Raw genomic sequence first — 22,579 nt, 5'->3', positions numbered from 1 at the left:
GGAGACTGATAACACAGGAGACAGCCTCAATTTGCCTGCATTCCGTTGTTCCTTTCGTTTTTCTGCTATTTTCCAGTTGTTTGTGAGGAAAAGTTCAAACAGAACCTATGAATTATTTCCGACTGGTACTGGTATGCGGTTGACGCAACAGCGGTAGTGCAAAGCACAAAAAAGAAACTATACAATAATGGTATGGTATTTTTTTTTTAATTAGAAAAACCCTTTTCTCACGAAGGACGATGAAACATGCTGTGCGATAAAACCAAGGCGCTAGATACCTTTTGCTCTGATTAACAATTTTAAACTGACAACGGTCGCCCTAACACGTATGAACAGATACATTTTTGAACTTAAAGACCAATATTTGTTGTTTGTATCCTACAAACGCAGTGGCATGAGCATCAGTTATTTAAAGTGCCCTTTCATACTGCAGTCAGTTTAGTAGTGTAGAGGCAGGCGGGTTTAGGGTGGGGGGGGTAGCATTTGAACACTTACCACCGACCATCTTAGCTTTCAAGCCACCCGTCTGGCCTGCAGGATTAAGTGGTGTGTGCATTCACACTCAAGCCACCCCACGCCCGCCCCAACACACACACATCACCTCATATCCCTCCTAGCCGTCTTGCTGCTGCTTCCGGACCCAGGGCCACTTGTGCATTGATATTCCATATTCTCGTAATCGCTTAATTTCAAGCACATCCCTTATACATGCAAGAGTTCAGTCATTTTATTTAGATCTAAAGCCCACTATCAAGTTCTGACGAAGCCTTGCCTCCAACCTTTCTAGTCACAGTTCCACTAAACTGCACAAATTCATAATAAACATGGAAATAATATGCACTGCGTGATTAGTGGATATTAAATTAAGCAGAATTATTGAGTCATTTTTAATGGCAACACTAATGAAAAACTTTGTTTAAAAAATACCTTCTTTCTAAAGAAAATATGATGGCAGGTATCAGCCAGTAGAGCTCAGCCAGTATTTTCAAATCCCTTCGGATTGATTCTCCACAGTTAAATATTCTTTCTGGTCTATTACTGACGTTTTATCCGGATTCTGGTTACCCTTGTTATTGAATAATGACAGCCAATTGGAAATGAGCACTTACTCGACAGAAGATGTCAATTTTCAGGCCTTTCTATAGCATTTTGAGTAGCTTTCAGGGAGTTACAAAGGCTATATTCTTGTGAGTGCAAGAATCACCACTTTATCATTTGCATTTTGCTGGATCACCAATGGACTTTTCAAAGAACATGGGTGAAGTATTGGTGTGCTAGGAGAAGGGACAGGATCTTCATGTATGTCCATAAATATGAAGTCTGCAGTACTGGAGGTACTTGTCTGATTATGACCTGAATTCTTTATGTAGTAGACCTACCAATAAATTCTTCTCAATGGAACAACCCAAAGCATCACTTTGCTACTTAGCGATTCAACCATTTCTAAGTACAGTATAGAATAGATGATAAAATGACACAATTTATGATGGTTAATTTACCGACCTAGCATGCATTACAGCATTAGAACGTGTGACCATCAGCTCACTGCATTGGTCAGTGATGAACGTTCTCCGTTACGGATTAAACCCAGTGGAGATCCCTAGGCAGTCGAAATTTCTTCCCCCCCTAGCAAATTATCTCCTAATACGTTTTTCATTTTACCAACCAACAATCGTCGTGGGGCCCCTAAAAGGAGCGGGGCCCATAGGCCGGTGCCTACCTTGCCTATTTGATAATCCGGAACTGAACGTTCTGCTCACTGAGCTATTCTGATTTCTATGCCACTTTATTCACGTCCATTTAAACAAGAGAGGGTCTGTAGAGTTCACATTTTGGAAGATCAGTGATATACAGTTATAAAACCACCGAGTTGCAGTGCTGTTCTCATCACAAAGCAGTAGACGCATTGGATGCACCTCAAAGTCAGCCAGGTAGGCTCGGAAAGGGGCAATTACCCAATCCAAAAAGAGTGACTATATTTATACAAGTTATCTTTGTCAATAAACTATAGCAAAAAAAAACAGAAAAATGTGAGTTCCCAAAAGGAAAGAAAAGAGCAAGGAACATGACCAGTGAATTAAGTTAGAAATAACCCTGGGGCTGAGAGTAGAAGATAGTAATGAGCAAGCAGAGGCAAACTGAGCCAATTTCAGGAGAGTCTTGGGTTCAAAGAGGCGGAGGCTGAGCACACTACACTGACGTGTCATCAATCTCCAAACAGAGACTTCAATTGACTCAAAAACCGGACACATATTCTAGACCTGTACATTCAATAATAGTAGATTGGAGGAACTCTCACCATGAGGGGAAAGTTCAGGCGCAGACTGAGCAGAGTCTGGCTAGCAAGTAACATGTTGAAAAAGCTTCTTCAGCAAAAGTGCAGTGCAAATGTAAGAACTCTCCAAGTATCATCGCCTGAAGATGCAGGCGCTTTGTTTAAAATAACGTCGTATCTACAAAAAAACATTGACATATATAGAATTTCGGTGATCGATTTATACATTATAAATAGAGAGCTCGGCTCTTAAACTCTTCCATTGGAAGAAGTAGTGTTCACCGATCACACCGGTTAAAGCATGGGAAGCAAGAGTCCTGGACTGGCTCACATGAACCCCCTCTTTAGACCTGTGTGCAGTCCAGTCCGCATCCTATAAGATGCCACAGAGCGTCTTTCCGTTTGAAGCCCATTTAGTTGTCCTTCCGGTTCATCACATCTCCAGGGCAGCGTAGGCAAGGGCGAGGAAGGGGAGGTGTTTGAGGTAGGATGTAACAGTCCGCACTGACGTCGCTTTCGAATGAAGTTCGTTGAATGTGTTCTCATCATCCTCTCCTGAATCTGAATGAAAAGCGAAGAAAGATAAAGCCAGTCACTGTGCTTGTTAGTAAATTGAACGCCCCACAGAAGACGTTGTGTAAAAATCAGCGCAGCACGTGCAGACACAATGAAAAAACGCTCCCCGTTATGTACAGTTTGCTTTTATGTGGAGTCTGAGACCAGTCATAGGCTACTTTGTTCCATCCAGAGACATCAGCTAGCAGTTCAGACTGGACTGTTCCAAACAGGGTGGGTATAAGCCAATTTACGTGGAGTGGCACCATGTGCAAAAAAAACCAAAACAACAAAACAAAACAGTGGACTGGAATGTGCTTGGAGTAATTACCAGTGGTTAAGACTAATGCAAGCATTCAGCCAATCATTTTTTTGTTTTTCCTTTTCATTTAGCTGCATTGAACAATAAAACCGTATTTTCTGTTGAGACTAAACTTCACTTTTGTGTGTCTCGCTGCAAAAACCACTCAAACTGCATTTTTTCTGATTCTATCACTATTTTTCTGACAGATGGACGGCGGATGCAGGTAAACTCGAACACAAGTCTGTAAGTGGCAACTGTGGTGATTTTCGAACTTTGGAGCCCGATTCTCTTTATATTATTTTTATGCCAAGAACATTGCCAAAGGATGTCTCTGGATATAAATTAAAATACATTCTGTGAGGTAGACTGAGCAGTCAATCTCTTAGCCCTATCACATGTGCAAGCACATCAGGGACATGGCTGTCACGGTAAAAGGCTTTAGTTTACCTCAGTGTTTATATGAGGAGCAGCCGATAGCACTTATCAACCCAGGGAGACATTAATCTGCCACTATCTGGAGTGAATACCTTCACCTGTCAAATGCTCCTGGGATGTGGCCTTGCTTGTTAAATACACTTTTAGACTCTGTGGAGAGAATATCTGTAATTGGACCAGATCAGGTCATATTGAAACTAGACTAGAGCTAAAAGCTCACAGAGACCCAGAAGACAATTGCACGCCGTTAACTGCTAAAAAGAAAACAACAAAAGATAAACAAACATTGGCAAAACCAATAGGTCTGGCTTTATTTTGCCATTGTCTTGGCTTGCAGCTGCCCCCGCTAAAACTACCGGCTATCACAAGGTCATGTGAGTTTTTTCCCTAAAGAAATTAATTTGAGAATAGTGTCCAACAGGTTAAGGAGATATGAAGGTTCTTATATTAAATTTTTTCTGCAATTACAAGTTAGAACACACATTTTGATACAGAATCACGCCAGCCAACAAAAATAACTCAACAAAAGAGGGACATGTCATAGTTTATAAAATACCACATCAGATGTGCTGATTCATTAAAATGTCTAGGACAATAAAAGTGACATCACACACTCTTGGGCCCGAACGACATTGTAGGGTTGAACCCTTGCCACACCTTTAGAAATTAAAATGTCTTCTATTTGATCATGAAATCATAGGTAAAGGGCAATAGTTTGAAAGTACAAACAAGCAAACCTGTTTCTCATGTTGGTGTCTTTATCCCTGAAACCTGAAAGTCTAGGGGTACTGCTGTCCCTGGTGACCCCCTAAACGATTGGCATGAACAGAGTGAGCAGGGTGTAGAAGACTAAATACATTGACACCCTGGGTACCCCACCTCATAATACATAGGGAACCCAGAAATGCTGGCTGGATAGGGGAGCGAAAAGCACCTCAGGCAAAAATGTTCAAACCGTTAAAACTTCCTTCTTCTTGTCATATAATCCATCCATCCATCCATCCACCTCCTTTTCTACTCTCTCGTTTCTCCCTCCCTGGTCACTTTCTCTTTAGCTTCCCCTCCTTCCTTCTCTTCCTCTCTTGAAGCTTCGCTTTGTCTGCTGCAATTAATCTCATGGAACTGGGGAAAGCAGCAGAGGCACCAGGAGGGCCCTGGCAATTCAGCACTAGTCTCTAAGGGCCACAGCCCACCGGGGAAATGCCTGGTGGAATAAGAGGCCTGTCTGGCCATGCTTGGGCAAGGGAAAATAAAACAGGATAGGCAGGTCAACGATGAAATGTGTGATTGAAAATACAGAAGTTGCATGCTCGCAGTTAAACAAACAGCAAGATACATTTCTACAAAGCCAACATCCGCCTGACCTGCAACCGTGCCTTGATTTACATTTCCCCTAGTCCTCTTAGGAGTCACGTTTCTTAGGGGCACATGTACGAATATTAGGTTTTGCGACTCACAATTTGCGAGTCGCAAAACCTGATGTACAACAGTGTTAATGACACTGTTTGCAATTCCCAATGGGGTCGCAAAGGTCCTACCTAATAAATATTCATGAGGTAGGTCGCAATTTGCGACCCCATTGGGAATGGCCGCCCTCACAGGGATGGTGGCCTGCTGGAGACAGCAGACCACCATGTCTGTGACTGCTTTTAAATAAAGCAGTTTTTTTAAACGCAGCCCGTTTTCCTTAAAGGAAAATGGGCTGCATTTCAAAAATAAAAATGAAAAGTTTTCTTTTCATTTTTTCAGAGCAGGCAGTGGTCTGTGGGACCACTGCCTGCTCCGAAATAAATGATTTTCGCTACCATTCACAAAGGGGAATGGGTCCCCTAGGGACCTCTTCCTGTTTGAGAATGGACGAGCACCAATTTGAAATTGGTGCGAACTGCGATTGTTTTGTGACTGCATTCACAGTCACAAAACAATCCTACATCGAAGAGCGACTCGCAATTTGGAAGGGAATTCCCCTTCCTAATTGCGACTCACAAACCCTTTTTGCGATTCAGTAAATATATTATCGAATCACAAAAATAGGTCTGTACATCGCAAAATGTTTTTTTTCTCATCACAAACGCCCAGATTCTGGGAATTGGGCCGTTTGCGATGAGAAAAAAGCTTTGTTTGTGTCTAAAATTCAAATTAAAAAGGCAACTCAACTCTGAAACTACCAGTAAACGTGACTCAAAAACATGTTCGGACTCTACTCAAAAAAGCTCCCCTTTAAAAAGAAGCCCCTAAGGGTGGAAACAAAGTGACCTTCTATAAAGCTCTCATGATGTCTAAATCAAGCATTCTTGCTTACTCCACTACTGTACCATTAGAATTGCCAGACACCGGCTTTAAAAAGGGGCAGACTGTTGAATCCATCAAGACCATGTGCTGATATTTCTAAATCACTGCTTATATTTTAACTACTAGCTCTCAATGATAGTGCTCATTTGCCTATGATGCACAGCCCTAACACATCTGCAAAACAATTCTACAAACCAAGCACATTCTCCCACCCATCTAAAATTCTCACTTTCCACAGTAAGGCCTTATTACAAGAGGACTGGTAACCAGTTCAGTACTACCCCATTCACCAAGAATTAGAGATATTGGGCCTATCTGATTCATTTGTTACAGTAATTCTGGGATGGGGAAACTCTGGGCTATTTTGAAATTCACAGCTGACCCATCAGCACCTCTGCACGCGGGTTCACCTGTTCTTACCTATGCCAAAACAGTACTGTATTATGCTGAAATGACACCTTGACACGATCAAATGTGTAGATTTGGTGCACACAAGGTAATCATTCATATGCAACGCCTTTACTTTTTTCTCATAACCTAAATATGCATGCGACACTCAAACAGCCAAAATGCACCATGTTGATGCTTGATAAAGCACTGAAATCAGTGAATAAACAAACACATTACAAGTGCCATAAACAATGAAAATAAATCACAAGCAATCATTTTACTCACTATTTTCAGTTACAGCTTATGATGCTCCAGGAGGTTGTATTATGAATGTGACTGACCCACCATGTCAGAGTAGAAACACATTTTAGAACTATCACAAAACATCTTATTATAGATTACAGATGGAGAGTTTTACTACGTATCCCTGTGTGCGGCTTCGCCAGAACATACATGCACTTAGAAACCTTTCTGTTTTTCTTTTCTAATCAACGGTGAGGTCGGTGGGGTACTGAGAGTCCAGATTTTAGTTTGGGGTTGAGGTTGATGAAGCCAGGTCTTAGCAGCATTCAAGGTTACCCACAAACCAGCAAGTAGCATTACTCTGTGACTTTAGACTGTGGGATCAGAAACCGTTATCTTTGGCTTTAAGTTGGAAAGTTGCAGTCCTGTGGGGAGAAAGAGCCCACTCCAGCAGCAGCCAAGGATCCAGGACCTGAGGGGGTCCGCTTTAAGGTTAGAACCGGATCTTTCAGCTACAAAATGTGGAGGGAATTCCAGGGCGAACTGGTCAGCTAGGCACTTTGTAGGTGCAACTTTTTAAGCTTTTAGGAGTCCACTCATTAGACCTTGGCAGGAGTGGGAGAAGGTTCAGCCCATGGGGGTCTCTCTTCATGGGTTCAACGGCAGTTCCAGCCCTTCTCTTTCTGAAATCCTGTCCTGGCTCAATAGGTTCAGCAAGTGCAGTTTTCCTTGGTGTAGCCTTTTGTGGTCCACATGTTATGCAGGTATTTTCCTTCTTCTGTTCTTTCCAAGTCAAGTGGTGTACTGTGGCAGGAATCTAGGGGTACCACGTTTATGTCAATTTCGAGCTTGAGGGTGGAAAGAACTCACTAGCCAATGGGGCTACTATTCCCACAGCTCAGCCCTACCCAAATGTACATATTTTCCTGGCTGGGGCTTGGCTCTAAACAAACCCACAGTGCATCTCTGCCCAATCCAAGATGTTTGGACCTTTCTTCCCTATGACACAGCATGGGCACATCCCTGAACTGTATCCAGTATAATTATCCACCCCCCTGGAAAACTGGTTCTGAAATGGATTTCCCCACTGGAAGAAACACCAGCCTGTCTACCTGCACAGAGGGAAGGGCAGACTGCAGTGTGATTCACATTTGCCTATCATAGGCGATGGCCCCTTTGAAGGTGGGCATCTGTGGCTACAATGCTCAAGCCATCGTGCTGCAGGAGGTCACCCCTCCTCCTACCAACATGGCTTTTGTTTTCTATTGCTGAGAGCATTCCACAACTCTTGTTAGGAGGGCAGCATGTTGTCTGGTGACAACTGCTGTAGTTAATCAGAAACAGCGTCTAGAACTTTGGGACAACAAAGTGGTGACTTTCTAAAGTTACTTTTTTTAAATCTGACTTCAGCAATAAGTCAAGTTTAATGTAGCAATTAATTGGATACATTGAAATACTACATTTGATGGTCCCAAATGGAAGTTAGCACTTAGCGCTTGGCCTGGTGAAACTCCATGTTAGACAATAGGAATACTGGCCTTACTACAGTGAAAACATCAATTTTGAGTTTTCACTGTCAGGACATGTGAAGTTTAAATTCGACATGTCCTTCTTTTTAACAGTCTGGCAACCAGCCTAATGGGCACTTAAGGCCTGTCCAGGGGATACTTACAAATATTAACACGCATTGGCAAAGCTAAGAGTTCTTGCCTATGCAAGAGCTGTTGGCTTTGCCAATGTGTTTCAGCCATGTTGCTGACCAGTGTGACTTCTGTTCAGCATGGTTAAACATTGGTGGCATAGAGGAGAGTGGCATGGAGAGTTGTAGAGTGGATTGGAGAAGAGCAGTGTTGTGTATTGGAGTGGCATAGTGTAGAGTCATGTAGAGTGGCATACAACAGAGTGGCATGGAGTAGAGTGCATTGGCGTAGAGTGTTGCAGAGTATAGTGGCATAGAATGCAGTAGCATTGAGTGCAGTGGCATTGAATTCAGCGGCATACAATGCAGCGTCATTGAATGTAGTGGCGTATATTAGAGTGGTGCATAGTAGAGTGTAGTGGGGCAAAGTGTAGTGGCGCAGAGTGAAGTGGTACAGAGTAAAGTGGCGTAGAGTTGTGCAGCATACAGTGCAGTGGCATAGAATAGAGTGGCACAGAGTAGAGTGACAGAGTGGTGCAGAGTAGAATGGCGTAGAGTTGAGTGATGCAGAGAACAGTGGTGCAGAATACAGTTGAGTGGCATACAGTGCAGTGGCATTAAGTGCAGTGGCGTAGAGTCATGCAGAGTAGAGCATAGTGCTGTTGAGTGTAGTGGCATAGATTGGGGGTAGTGCAGAGTACAGTGGCATAGAGTTCAATGGTTGAGAGTGCAGTGTTGCAGAGTAGAGTTTCAGAGTGCAGTGGTGTACAGTGGTGTTGAGAGCAGTGGCATAGAATACAGTGATGCAGAGTAGAGTGCAGTGACATAGATTGGAGCTGTGTGGAGTGCACTGGCGTAGAGTGCAGTGGTTAAGAGTAGTCGGGCATAAAGTGCAGTGAGTGAATTGGCGCAGAGTTGAGTAGAGTGGCAGAGAGTAGATTGTTTCAGATTAGCGTGCAGTTGCATAGAGTGTCATAGAGTGTAATGGCGTAGAGTAATGTGGTGTAGAGTGCAGTGGTGCAGAGTAGATTAGAGTGGCATACAGTGGATTGGCATACAGTGGATTGGCGTAGAGTGCAGGGGCATAAAGTGCAGTGGCATAGAGTGCAGTGTTGCAGAGTGGCATACAGTAGAGTGGCATTGAGCAGAGTTGTGCAGAGTAGAATGTTGCAGCCTAGACTGAAGTGGTGTAGAGTGCAGTGGCGAAGAGTGCAGTGGTATAAAGTAGAGTGGTGAAGAGTACATTGGAGTACAGTGATACAGGGTAGAGTAGAGAGGCATAGCGTGAAGTGGTGTAGTGTGCAGCAGCATAGAATAGAGTGGGGCAGAGTGCAGTGGCATGGAGTGGTGTAAAGTGGAGTGGTGCAGAATAGAGAGCAATGGTGTGGAGAGGTGCAGAGTAGGGTGTAGTGGTGTATAGTGGAGTGTTATTGGTGCAGGAGCACACTGCCATTACAGATAACATACTTTCAATTGAAATGACCATTACATTTTCACAGACACACAGGTTTACTAATAAAACTATACAGTGCAAAGACAAATATGTTTGGGAATTGCATCAACTAGTTTAATGATTCATTTTGTTCATAATAAAGTATTTGTTTCCAACACACTTCAGAAATAACAAAAAATGTGCTTTATTTGTTCGTTCGTAATTCTGATATTTTTCTGAAATAATTACAGTTAATTTAAACGTTGTCATGTGCTAGAAAAAAACTCTTTCCTACCCCCAGTATTCCGCAGGATTGTCACATAAATCCTCTCACTTTGAAGTCAGAGAAAGAAATGAAACAAGCACTCTTGGAAGACAGTGCCTGATATTTGACTTCAGTCTTTGAATGCACAGAGATAAAAACAAGATTTAAAGGCCTGTTAGCAGGAAGCAAGTTCATGGAGGAATACTGAAAACATGCATTTCAGCAACAGGAAGAATGAACTGAACCTGGAAAGCCTAAAACAGATAAAGCCAGCAAAATGCAAAGTTAGACAGTGTGAGTTACAAACCACAAAGCCAATGGTAATGATCAAGTTGAATGCATTCCTAGGTCAACTTTCTGAAAGTCCCCAAGATGTCTTTAGCAACCCTGTGCTGTATGGTAGGCTGTGACCTAAACAGGAAGGTTTGGCAAGGGTAAAGGGATATTGAAGGATGTCGAGTTGGCCGTTTGTAAACTGTCCGTCTAGGCTTCAATGGCAGACCTAGAGGCACATTTTCACAGCAATGGTGGCACAATAAGTGCTGCAGTCCACTGGTGACATTTAACTTACTAGCACTGGGTACGATATTTTTAAAAACATCATCCATATTTATAAATCAGAGATGAATCAGCAGTTGGTTCCACGCTTTGGTGCCTATCACCGTAAAGGATTTTCCACCTCATCTTTTTAATCTGAAGGAGGGGAGCTTCAGCAGAATTTCACTTGAGGATCTCAGTGTTCTCAGGGTCTCATGGTGGCTGAATCTGTCCATGAGATATTTCGGGCCTGTAGCCTTCAAGGCTCTAAAGACTAGCAACAGTGCCTTAAACAAGATTCTTTTATGTATAGGTAGCCAATGGAGTCTTTTTAATGCGGCTGATGCAGAGTTCCATTAAGGGAGGTGTAAAACCACTCTGCCTGCTGCGTGTTGGACCAACTGAAGTTTTTAAATTAGCTGTTTTGCGCAGCCTGCATATAAGCTGTTGCAATAGTCGAGTACTGGCTGTTTCAAGAGAGAATGGGAGGTGCAAGATCTAATGCTGAATTAGTGATCCGTGCATTGAAGTAATTGATTTCTACCAGCAGATTCCCTTTGAGGATCAGGGCAGTGATAGACAGGCGGGAAATCAGTATAGTCTTTGAATTAATTGCTCCCTATTTCCGGCAAGTAAAATATGGTGGTTGGGTTTTGCGAGGGGAAGGGTTTGGGGACATGATAGTTATATTAAATAGGACTAGATAGTGATCCATCCAGGACTGAGTAGTGGGTGTACCAGGTGTCAGGCTAGGATGGTTAGTACAAATTCCATTGAGGGTGTGGCCCCATAAGTGAGTCGGAGCACGTATTAGTTGCAGTAGTCCTAAGATTTTTAGGATATCTCAGAGCCAGTTGGCCTCAGAGTTATCTGGATTATCAAAATGGAGATCAAAGTCTCCTAACATAATAACATTAGCATAGCCGACTACCAGAGGGCTAGATGCCTACCCTTCCATGGACCGTAAGCCTGGAGGGCAATAAAGAAGACAGCCAGCACAGGATTCGGAAGTGCTAATTTTGAAGGAGAAACAAAGGCTTTCTGCTCCCTTGAGGGTGTCCATGTCAAAGGAGCTACATTGAAAGCTATTACGAAATATAATGGCAACCCAGCCCACTGTACTATCTTTGGACACAATTGTGTTGGTATTGGGTACTGTAATGGCTGGGTTACACCATGGTTTGAACCAGGTTTCTCTGATAGACAAGAAACCCAATTTCTCTTCCCTAAGCTTTGTACCATATAGTAGGGATTTACAAATAGGCAAGTTAAATATGAAACTCACAGATTAGCCAATTGCACATACATTGTGAGTGATCCAGATCACATGCATTGGTGCCTGGTCAGAAGGGCCCAGTGCACTTCAGAATCAAAAAATCCAGCAGCATCAGTCCAGAAATTGGGGGGTTATCATGCAAAAAATCCCTTTTCCTACAGAGAGGAATTGACTTTGTGTTCTAGTAGGTTCAGAGTATCCCAGCCTGTTGAAGCTGACCCAGTAGATAATTCAAAATGGTCTAGGTCAATGTGATTTTTTGGGATTCTGGAGGGCTCTTTATCCTACTTAGATAGTTTCATACTTCCCTTCAATAGCCCATCACTATTTGTGAATGGTGGTGGCATGCCAAACATTATCACTGTGCAGTATTTAGATACAACTGTTTGCTTTCCAATAATTCGTCATTGACATAAAGTCCATGCAAGAATATTTAAAATACAATCTTATTTGTCTGCATAAAGTGAGTGAAATGTCCCTCTCCCTTTCTTTCTTTCCAATTTCTGCGATCAATCTTTCTATCACCGCATATTTTTCTTACCTTCCTCTTCCCAACACACTCAATTTGCAGCCTTCTGCCATTTTTAGACATTTTCATTTTTTCTGGACTCCTTCACTAAACCCGATTCACTTGCCAGCCATTTACTCCCACCTCTCAGCCCTGGCTTGTTATTACTCTAGAGTCTTATATGAACTTTTGTCTGCAAGCCGCAAACAGAAGAGGCCAATACACTACTAAGCAGCTTTTTACGAGAACCAAATTACCTGACCATTGGGTACCGTGGCTACACTCACTTAAGGCTTAAGCTGTTAAAGCTGGGGTTTCAAAACGCCACTGGGAGCAGTGCTTAATTTGGAAAATAATGGCCAGTAGCCAAAGGTTGTCTTAGACGCCTACAGCTGTCACTGACGAATGTTGGGGTTGCCAAATATCGAGGCTGCGCAGTCTTGATGCACCTTATGCCTATGTATTCCACCACTGTACAGTCCCTGACCCTTTATTTCACTCTTGGAGTTTCTTGTTCCCTTTGTCACTACTTTTCCATTTTTCTCTTCCTCCTTTTGTGTTCTTTTCTCTCTTGCTCATGGTCAAAAAACAGTGCTGGTCCTCAGAAATAAGTGAGGGGGTCCCACCTACAACTGCTGGTTCAAATTAGGCACTGACTGGGAGAGATTCACAGGACACCTGTCCAATTTTTAAGTTAGTATATGTGCACTATTGTCAGGCTGTGAGAAAACTACCAAGAATGGCCAAGATTTCTTGATGGAATGACATAGAGTGTTTCACAAACTGAGACAGAAAGGCACAGCCCTGCACACTATAACTAAAACACAAGGCCCACTGATGATTCTCGGGAATTTGATGTGAACCCAAAGGTCAAATACAAAGAACCCCCAAAGGGAAAACCCACAAGCAGCATACATCAGTCTGCACACCAAGCAAGACACCCACAAGGGCAGAAGGCCACAAAAACTGATGAATACTGGAATATGCAAAAACACTGCGTTACATAGCATAAAGCCGCTTCTTTTCTTCCGTGTCTCCAGTTAGATTGCCTCAGTTCTTCAGACTGACTATCTGGAATTTTGCGGCCGTGCCTCCACTCACACACAGAGGCGCTTCCTGTTCGATAAGGCAGACTTTAGCGTTAGGGTTTTACTGCAATGCAGGGGCATATTTATACTCTGTTTGCGCCAAATGTGTGTCAAAAATTTTGACGCACATTCGGCGCAAACCGTGCCCCATATTTATTATATTTATTATATTCCACCATGTGCATCATTTGTTGGAAGCAGGAAACTGCCTTGCGAGTAGGTGTTCCCTTCCAAAAAATGACTTTAAGGCCTGTGCGCCTTATATATCCCCCAGCGTCATTTTGATGCACAGGAGGGGGTGGGCCTTAAAAAACAGCGCACAGCCTGATGTGCGCTGTTTTTTAACGCCTTGGTCAGGGCAGGCGTTAAGGGATCTGTGGGCTCGGAAGGAGTCCAGAAGTGCCCTCCCCTGCCCCCAGGGACACCCCCTGCCACCCTCGCCCACCCCTGGAGGACACCCATGGATGGGGGGGACCCATCCCACGGAAGTAGAGGTAACTTCAGGTACGTATTTTTTTACGTTTTTTTAAGTGGTATAGGGGGGCCTGGTTTGGGCCCCCCTACATGCCACTATGCCCAATGACCATGCCCAGGGGATATAAGTCCCCTGGGAATGGCCATTGGGCAAGGGGGCATGACTCCTGTCTTTGCTAAGACAGGAGTCATGTCAATGGGGATTGTGCATCACAAAAAAATGACGCAAGTCCGGTTTGAGGCCTGATTTTAGCCTCAGACCTAACTTGCACCATTTTTTGACGCACAACCCCCATTTTCCCATACGCCGGCGCTGGCTGGTGTGAGTAATTTTTTTTTACTCAGACCAGTCCGCAGCGCCGGCTAACATCATTCCATAAATAAGACGCCCGCATGGCAAGTTGGAATGGTGTTAGCCGGCTGTGAAATTTTTGACGCACAACTGCGTTGGCCCAGTTGTGCGTCAAAAAGTATAAATATGGCCCGTAGTGTCTAGGGAGGGCTGAGTAAGTTGGACTGTCTACGCCCCTTGGGAAGCCTGTAGTGGTAGGAACATCACCAATAAAGTAACCAGGATGCCTATGCTTCTTTCATTCCTCCTGGTATAAGTCTGAACACTATTGACAGCCTATACATAATGTAAATGCAGTATATCACAGCACTTCATGGTCAGTAATTCAACAATGTACAATATGAGCATTCACTTAAAAAGAAATACCTTGTAGCCCAATAAAATAGAGTGCACATTGCTAAAATACTTATGAAGAAGAAAGCCAAATCTCAGCATACCACAAATAGGTAGAGTACAGGAAAAAACGGGGAACAAGTGTTGTCCTACGCTGTCAAGCCAACTTCAGTTCTTTACATACAAAAAGATTGTGCTGCCTGAAAATCCTTTGTATTTTTTCACAGTTCTGTGCTGTTCTGGGGCCCCGAGATAAATCTTATTTGGAACACATTTTGGGCCCAATTGGCCAGGGTTTTTTGGCCCTAGCACGATTGCCATTCACTCACAGCACTTGGGCTATACAGGGTGGAACTGAAGAGCTCCACCAGCCTCTTCTCACAAGCTATAGTCAGCACTGGATGCTTGCAAAGTTCCTGTATTATGTTATTCTGGTGAACATTTATATAGTGGAACAACTACCATTTCTAAATGTACTTTGGCACTGTTTATGTTTAATTCTGAGGATTGGAAAAGCCAAAGTAGAAAGTGCTCCTCTGAGGGATTAGGTCTTGCAACCCTCGGCTTTAGCTTTTACCTGTGTATTCATGCTTTTATTTTCATTGTGATGTCTGATCTAAAGAATGTTTGTCCCTCAAAGTCCAGTTAAAATGTCCACCTCCTTCAGTCTTAGTAGGTGGTCATATAGCTCCCCACGTATTCACACTTTGCCCCCTGTTCCTCTGAAGGCCGTCTTCTAATTGTCAGTTTCCATCTTGGAAGTCTCCATAAGACTCATCACCAACCCCTACCAGTAAAGGTAGATAATGGGGTGCTGGTTGGTATATGGTCAGCATGCAGTGTGCATGTCATTGTGCTTGGTTGGCACTTTAATGATAGGATGACAGGTGTGGGAAAGTGGTGTACGGTTCTTAAATTAGAAGTTATTCAAGCAAGCACACAGCTTTTGCATTTCGTGAATTTGGGAACTGTGGCCTTTATCCGCCTTTGCACTGGGTAACCTTCTCACAAAAACGGGGGTTTGCAAGGGAAATATTCAGCAAAAAAATGTGTTGGTACATTATCTTGCTTAAAGTCGGTTTATCTGGTGTTTTCTGCCAAACAGATAATTTCATTAGATACTCTCATCTCTCGTTTTTTTCTAAGCAGTAACCACCTTCGTGAAGTTACTTTTTCCTACAAGGTGACCATGTTTATGAAGTTCACGAAGGTAGTGAAGTGTAAACAAAACTCTGTGAAACAGGAGTAAATTAAATTTAGCTACTCCACCCCACCCAAAGCCCCAGTCTTTAGAGTAGTGAAAGGAATGCAGGTTAGCTTGCCCATCTTCGTCGTTCCAAGGGCATTCCGTGCACAGAACCCAATGTATTCTTTTATAGGGTGCTTGAAACTTAGTTCTATAGGCATTTCCACCTTGCGTCCCAAGCTATACTCGCTACCACTCAATATTTTTAAAGGAGTCATAGTATTCTTTAGCCAAAATCATTGCTATGTCTTGTAGTATCTACCTTTGTGCCTCCTTGAGGACATAATATAATCCTATTGGCACCTTCACTTCTCACCCATGCTCACAAAGCACTGCACAACACCGGACAAGAATGCCTCAACAGACGACTCTACTTCTACACCCTGACCCGGCATCTCCGCTCCACTGGCCTCACAACCGTCCCACGGGTCCGCAGAACTACAAACGACGGTAGATCATTATCGCACCTCGCCACTAAAACGTGGAACACTCTTCCCACCCACCTGTGCCAGACCAAAGTCCTCCTTACCGTCTGGAAACTTCTGAAGACCTGGCTGTTCAAGCAGGAGCAGCACCCCCCCCCACCCCCTCCCATTCTCAGCGCCTTGAGACCCTCACGGGTGAGTAGTGTGCTTTACAAATTCCTGATTGATTTATTGATTGATTCACTACTCTGTCTTTTCTTTTCATGCCTGCTTCTTCCACTTTCTCTTAGCACTTTAAAGCATCCTAGTGGTACTGTAAGCACCATACAACCATGCTAAAACACCATAATAAAACACCACGGTAAAATACCATGCTCCCTTTCAACTAACACCTCCTTCCTTTGCTCTACTCTCTTTATTTTCTCCAAATGTCTTCCACCTCAGTGCTTAGGAACATCCAGAAGGTGGTCAAAATATTACACAAACATCATCATGGCAGCTTATACCCTCGTCCCAATTACGAATTCACTCATTCCCTCTCTTCTTTTCCAGCTTCTCTTTTACGTTGTCACCATTCATTCTTCTGTTCCCCCTCGTTGCTTCAAGAAGAAATCAAGTTATGTAAATACTTTCTAACATAAACCCTGGTGTAAGTCCCAGAAACCTCTCCAGCATACAATAGGCACATGCCCCCCTCTAGAACCTCTGTCCACTCCACAAAACCCCCTTCAGTCACCCATAAAATACGACTGTAATGTACATTTTCCCTGAATCCTGACACCACCACAATCCCAAAGATCACAAGGAAAAGAGATGATCTTCCATGGGGGTGCTGCTCTGATGGCAGTGAGCGAGGGGCTGTGAAAGCGAAGGCAGGGAAGGCTCACAATGGAAATAATGACCCACACGTGGAAAGTAGCGAAACCAGACCCACATCTACAGATCCACACATTTTTCATAACTCTATGCATTTTAATAACATTTAATATCAAAAAGTTATAATTTACATTAGTATCTGCCCGTCTTCAATGCTTAGGCCTTCTTGGATGATATTGCTGCATTGCTGAGCTTCTGAAACCGTAGCTTAGCCTCCCAAAATAGTACTATTTTATGTGCTGTGAGAGGAGGTATCATACACACTTCAGAGACACAGGGACATTATCCAGGATGAAACTGACAATGAAGTTGTCTAAGAACTGGAGGACCTTGGAAGTATTTTACTATGTTTCCATTCTCTACGTCCAACTCAGGGATTAGAAACATTTCATGTGTGACAGCACATAAGTGATATCTATATTTTTAGAATCCTCGTGGGGTGCAAAGAGCAAATCCTGCATCACTTTGGTTGCACTGTTTTCTCTGCTCTCTTGTTTAAAGCTCACTTGAGAGGTGTGTTCGTGGGACAATAAAGAAGCAAAAGCATATTTTCCCACTTAGCGATTGCAACAGTAAATTACTGACTCTGGAAATGTTAAGTGTTCATGCGTTGCCAGCAACAAGGCCATGAATCAGTTATCGAATTGTACTTGTAAGTAAAAGGATCTTCCTGCTTATTGCTTTATAGCTAAAACAAAACTTTCTTGGAAACGTCATGGGGGAAAGCTCTTACCACAATTGTCATGTGAACTTTCAGTAAAGCAGTGCAGCTTCCCATAGCCGCACCTACACAACTGACAGCCTTTGAACACCCAGGCTCCATGCTCAATCTTGGCTCCACACATCCTGCGAGACAAAAATGAAAACATTTGCAACTATCTATGCAAAAAAATCCTACAAAACGTACACAATTATGACACCTGCTTGTAAAAACTAAAAGTTATGTAGTATGATCCTCCCAGCCCCCCCTCGAAAAAAAAACAAGTAATGATGGAAAATAGCTTGCAGTGGTTGGCACGCGCTCTGGCCTTCGAAAAATTTAGCTGCTAATGACCGTTTCTCACTATGCTTCTCCGCAGGTCGCCTAAACAATCACAATTGCATTAAAAACTACTAAAAACACTGAAATTTAACACTGAATGATATAATTCTTGCGAAGTATGCAGTCTTGTTTTTAGTAATCCCATACATCTGATAAATCATAAACAAACAAATAATCCAGATTGCGCATGTCAAACACAGAGTTAAACTAGGCAGAAACATGCACTATACATTTGTACCTCTTGCGCTCGTCGTGTTCACAGTGCCTCCCCGTAAAGTGTTTTGGGCATGCACAGAAACTGCCCAGGATGCAGGTGCCCCCATTCTGGCAGCAGTGCCTGTTCAGTTTGTTGCCTGCAGAGAAAATATGTGCCTCTTTAGTAAGGCAGCGCTGGCTTCGCATCACAGTGACATTTGACAGCCCCTCCCAGCCCTTCCACCAGGGTTCCCCAAGAGGCCTTGTTTTATTGCTCTCTGCCGCAATCAAATTAGCTGCCTGTTACAAGTGTTTGCTCAGTTAAGCCAGTTTTGTTTACATTAGGATTAAATACAAACTACTAAGGATTAGCAACTGGCCATCAGGAAACACCCCCAGCGCTCACACAACTTTTGGGTAGCTTCAAATGCTTGACTTATTTTGACATAAAGTTCAAGGCTAAGCTTGCATTTGGTATCACCGTTCTGAAACTATCTTTCCTAACATTCTGTCTCTTACAAGTCAGCGGAAAGACTCTGTTAAATCAGAAATGTCGATACATCTCAGCATTTTTACTTTCCCTAGAGGAATATTATGTCCAGTGAAGCACAAGGACGTTTGAACATTGGACTAAATATGTGTTCTGTCGAACAAGGACTTTCTAGTGTTTGAAAAAAATACCACCTGAAGTCAATAAATGCCAATGCAGTTTCAAGCTGCAGCTCCATTTTTTTTATCACAACAGATTACCGTGCACTAGCTACAGTATTAATAAGAACCACTTGTAATTGGTCAACTGGAATTTTCATTAAACCCCGTTTTCCACTCTATTTCAGAATATAATCCGCAGACTAACGCAATAGAGGCCACTGAACATTTCTAATGCATATTAATATGACATAATTATCGTTCTATGGTAAAGTGCTGAGACTATGTGCATTTCCCTATGTCTAGTGCTATTTTAGAAAGGCACTGGGGGTTCCCGGGTTTTAACATTTTGAAATATAAACAATACCACTATAAATATTCTTCAGTTTCGTGTTGTATGTTAACCTTGCGGTTTGTTATATATTATACTTGTGTATTCTTTTTTATCGGTAGAATGTTTGGTTTGCATTGTACATGTAGTTACATCCTTCGGAGTGTCAATACGGCATCCAGCTTGCAGTTTTCAGCGAGTTACAGAACTTTTTCATGGGGTGAGGGGTGGGGGCAGTGTAAGCAACCTCGTTTTACAGCCCGTATTTGTAAATAATAAGGACTCATTAGATATATTTTTTTTTTAAATACATGCTGGTAAAGTCCACATTGAAACGGGCCTTGTATTTTCTATGTCAAAAATCCTCCTCACAAGTTTTCAGGAAGATTTGCAAGGTTGGCAGATACACATCTGTACCTCCCTATTCTAATGTATGCATATTATAACTCCTAAATCAGACAGCATAGCGCCAGCAGCGCGCGCAATTTGCCGCTCCACTCACTCTGTTTTTGTGTTTCAATTTTGTATTAATTTTATAAACAGATATAAACATAAATTGCTAATTAACTATATAAAATGTACATCAAATAGTTAAAAAACAAAGTGCACCAATGAAGAATTTCTCTAATCATTCCGTATTAAATAATAAGAATAGAAAGAAAATGGACAACAATTATTAAGATATATTTAAACGATTTCCTGTTTGAATATATTTTTCCAAAACATACAAAAAGAGAAATAGACAACCGACAACATTGTAAGAAACTTAAATATCAGTTTGATGCTCCACTCACTCTGTGTAAGGCCGGTGAAGGGGAGCAGCGCCCCCTGGTGCTGCGGCTTCTTCCCCTCCAAGCTCCGGTTAAGATCGTTGAAGGCTTCCAGAAAGCTGGCGGCGTCGTTGGCTGGCTGCTGCCTCCTGTGTGTCGAGTTCAGTCTCTCCTGGGCGGCCTCCTCGGCTCTCCCTCTCTCACTCCCTTCGAAGAGCACACATAAACCGTTAGTCGGTGTCTACAACTGCCCAGGGCATGTTCATTATCAGAAGTGAAGGGTTTACACCTACCTTTTCCGAAACGAAAGACCAGCAAGGCGAGCGTCACTGTAACTAAACTACAAGCGGGAGAAAACAGGTAGGAAGGGTCAGGAAAAGATGCTCGAAAAACCCTGACGCATGCACACAGTCACAACTTTCACTTTTCAAGAGTGTTCACAGAGTTTCTGAGACTTGCACTTGGCTTATTTTTTTATAAGTAGTCCTTTTCAATCTTTTCGTGACTCGAATGTACCAAGTTTCTGAAAATGGTCGCAGGACCACTTCATTTTATAAGCTCACTCAGTGATTGAGTACGGCGCTAGACCGCACGGACCTCCTGGCCTGTCCCACTATCTCTTCACATAAAAGCGCCTTCTTACTCACGTGCAGTCTCCTAGCGCACTATCGTCTACCTCTCAGTCCATATATGGCAAGATTCTCAAAGATTCTGAGAGGTCATTCAATTTTCGTGACCTCTAGGCAAGCTACTCCGTAAGTACAATATGGCAGTCTTACCTAACAGTCGACAGCCCACTGGGCATTTTCTCAGTCACCATACGTTGGTGAAAGTCGCCTTTCCCAGCAGCTCCACAGGAAACAAGTCTCTACCGCTGTAAATACCGTTAGATGCATTGCCACGGCTGGGCTTTTGCTACCACTCCATGCTCCAGCTATGCTTTGGCACTCCGAGGAACGACGCGAGGTCACCAAGCATCCTGCCTCTCTGTAGCTCCCAGTGCGACTATCTGACGCCCAGCTGTAGTCTCATTCAACCCTTGGCACTTCGGGTGCCCTCCCCTTCAGCTCACTCGCGCTGCTCACTAGGGGTGGAGCCTTCCCAGAACCCGTGAAGTTTACTTTCCGTTTGCACAAGCAGGGTTCAGCTCTGGCCCAGCTGTGCAGAAGAAACACGTGGGTGCTAGTTTGGGAACAACTGTAGAAATCTATGTGCTCTGAAAGGGCAGAGACGTGCGTCGCCGTTTTAATATGCAAAATGGGTACATAGAATAGGCGCTGAAACAATACAGAAAACAAGTATTTTCTAAGTAGTATCACCCAGTGTAGCAATCCTTGACAAAGCCAATGGACAATAGGCCTGTTTTTTAAGAGTAAAAGCCCTTCTCCACCCCACTGCAACCCAGTTCAGTCCACTCCACCTTACTCCAAACCAGTCCACCCTACACCAATCCAATCCATCCCAATCCAGACTAATCCAATCAAATTCACCTCACCTCAATCCAATCCACCCTACCCAAATCCACTCCAGTCCACCCCACTCCAGTCCGATCCACCCCACTCCACTCCAATCCAACCCACTCTACTCCAGTTCAACCCACCCTACTACAATACAACACACACCTCTCCAATCCAATCAAACCAATCCAACCTCTCCAATCTACCCCACTCCAATCAAGTCCCCTGCTACCCAATCCCAGCGACATAACAAAACTTGAGCCCCCTCCTTGCAAAGTACATGGAGGGGATCCAGTCCCTGCCCACTCAGGAGCTCTCAGGCCAGGGTGCTGTGCTGAGGGGGACCCCCTGGAGCTCGGCCCCCCTGCACAGTGGGGGCTGCAGGGGTCTTTGTTATGCCACTGCCCATGCCACCCTACTCCTATCCAATTTACTCAAAACACCCCAATCCATCCCACTCAGTACAATCCATTTTAATCTATCCTACTCTAGTCCTCTACAAACAACCTTAATCTACCCTACTCCAATCCATTCCACCCTCTCCAATTAATCCAAGCCACCCACTCCACTCCAATCCGATCCACCCCACTTCAATCCAATCCACCCCTCTCCAATCCAGCCCACTCCAGTCCAATCCACCCCAATCCACTCCTATCCACTCAACTCAAATTCACTCCATCCTGCTTCAATCCACCCCACCTCACCCTAATCCAATTCACCCCAATCTAATCCACTCACCCCAATCCAATCAATCGTAATCCAATCCACTCTACCTACCTCCCAATCGAATCCAGCCAAATTCAATCCACCACACACAATCCAATTCACCCCACCCAAGGCTAATCCAATCCCGCCTTAATCCACCCAACTCAATCCAATGCATCCCACTCAATCCAATCCACCTCACCCCAATCCAATCCTACTCACTCCAGTCCACCCCACTCTAATCAAATTACCCCATTCCACCCAAATTAAATCCACCCCACTCTAATCCAACCCACCCACCCCTCCAGTCTACCTCACCCCAATCCACCCCACCCCACCCCATTTCAATCCACCCACTCTACTCCAATCTGCCCCACTCTACTGCAATCCAATCAACCCCACCCGATCCCAGTTTAGTCCACCACACTCCAGTCTAATCCATCTGACCTACCCAACTCCAATTCACCCCATTCCAGTCAATCCACC

General features: G+C 43.6%; 1 protein-coding gene across 1 annotated transcript; it reads right to left on the bottom strand.

Annotated features, from left to right (window-relative positions):
• Positions 1 to 208: 208 nt before the first annotated feature.
• On the bottom strand, positions 209 to 20,942 carry LOC138287320 (cryptic protein-like). The gene is made up of 6 exons (XM_069227677.1): positions 20,711 to 20,942; positions 20,225 to 20,271; positions 19,956 to 20,138; positions 18,226 to 18,340; positions 17,679 to 17,791; positions 209 to 2,836 (listed from the first exon to the last, which is right to left on the bottom strand). The coding sequence occupies exons 1-6, from the start codon at positions 20,749 to 20,751 to the stop codon at positions 2,709 to 2,711; spliced, it is 627 nt and encodes a 208-aa protein (XP_069083778.1). The 5' UTR covers positions 20,752 to 20,942; the 3' UTR covers positions 209 to 2,708.
• Positions 20,943 to 22,579: the final 1,637 nt, after the last annotated feature.

The sequence above is a fragment of the Pleurodeles waltl genome, chromosome 1_1 (genome assembly GCF_031143425.1).
Source record: "Pleurodeles waltl isolate 20211129_DDA chromosome 1_1, aPleWal1.hap1.20221129, whole genome shotgun sequence".
Lineage (NCBI taxonomy): Eukaryota > Metazoa > Chordata > Amphibia > Caudata > Salamandridae > Pleurodeles > Pleurodeles waltl.
Note: the sequence above shows the minus strand (reverse complement) of the source record. Positions and strands in the feature narration are given on the sequence as shown.

What these genes read in the sequence shown, in the direction of transcription:
- LOC138287320 (XM_069227677.1), bottom strand. Translation starts at nt 20,751, where the DNA reads ATGGTGACTGAGAAAATGCCCAGTGGGCTGTCGACTGTTAG. An exon ending in AGTGGGCTGTCGACTGTTAG is followed by an intron (nt 20,272 to 20,710) that starts GTAAGACTGCCA and finishes TCCCGCTTGTAG; the next exon opens with TTTAGTTACAGTGACGCTCG. An exon ending in GAACACGACGAGCGCAAGAG is followed by an intron (nt 17,792 to 18,225) that starts GTACAAATGTAT and finishes TTTGTCTCGCAG; the next exon opens with GATGTGTGGAGCCAAGATTG.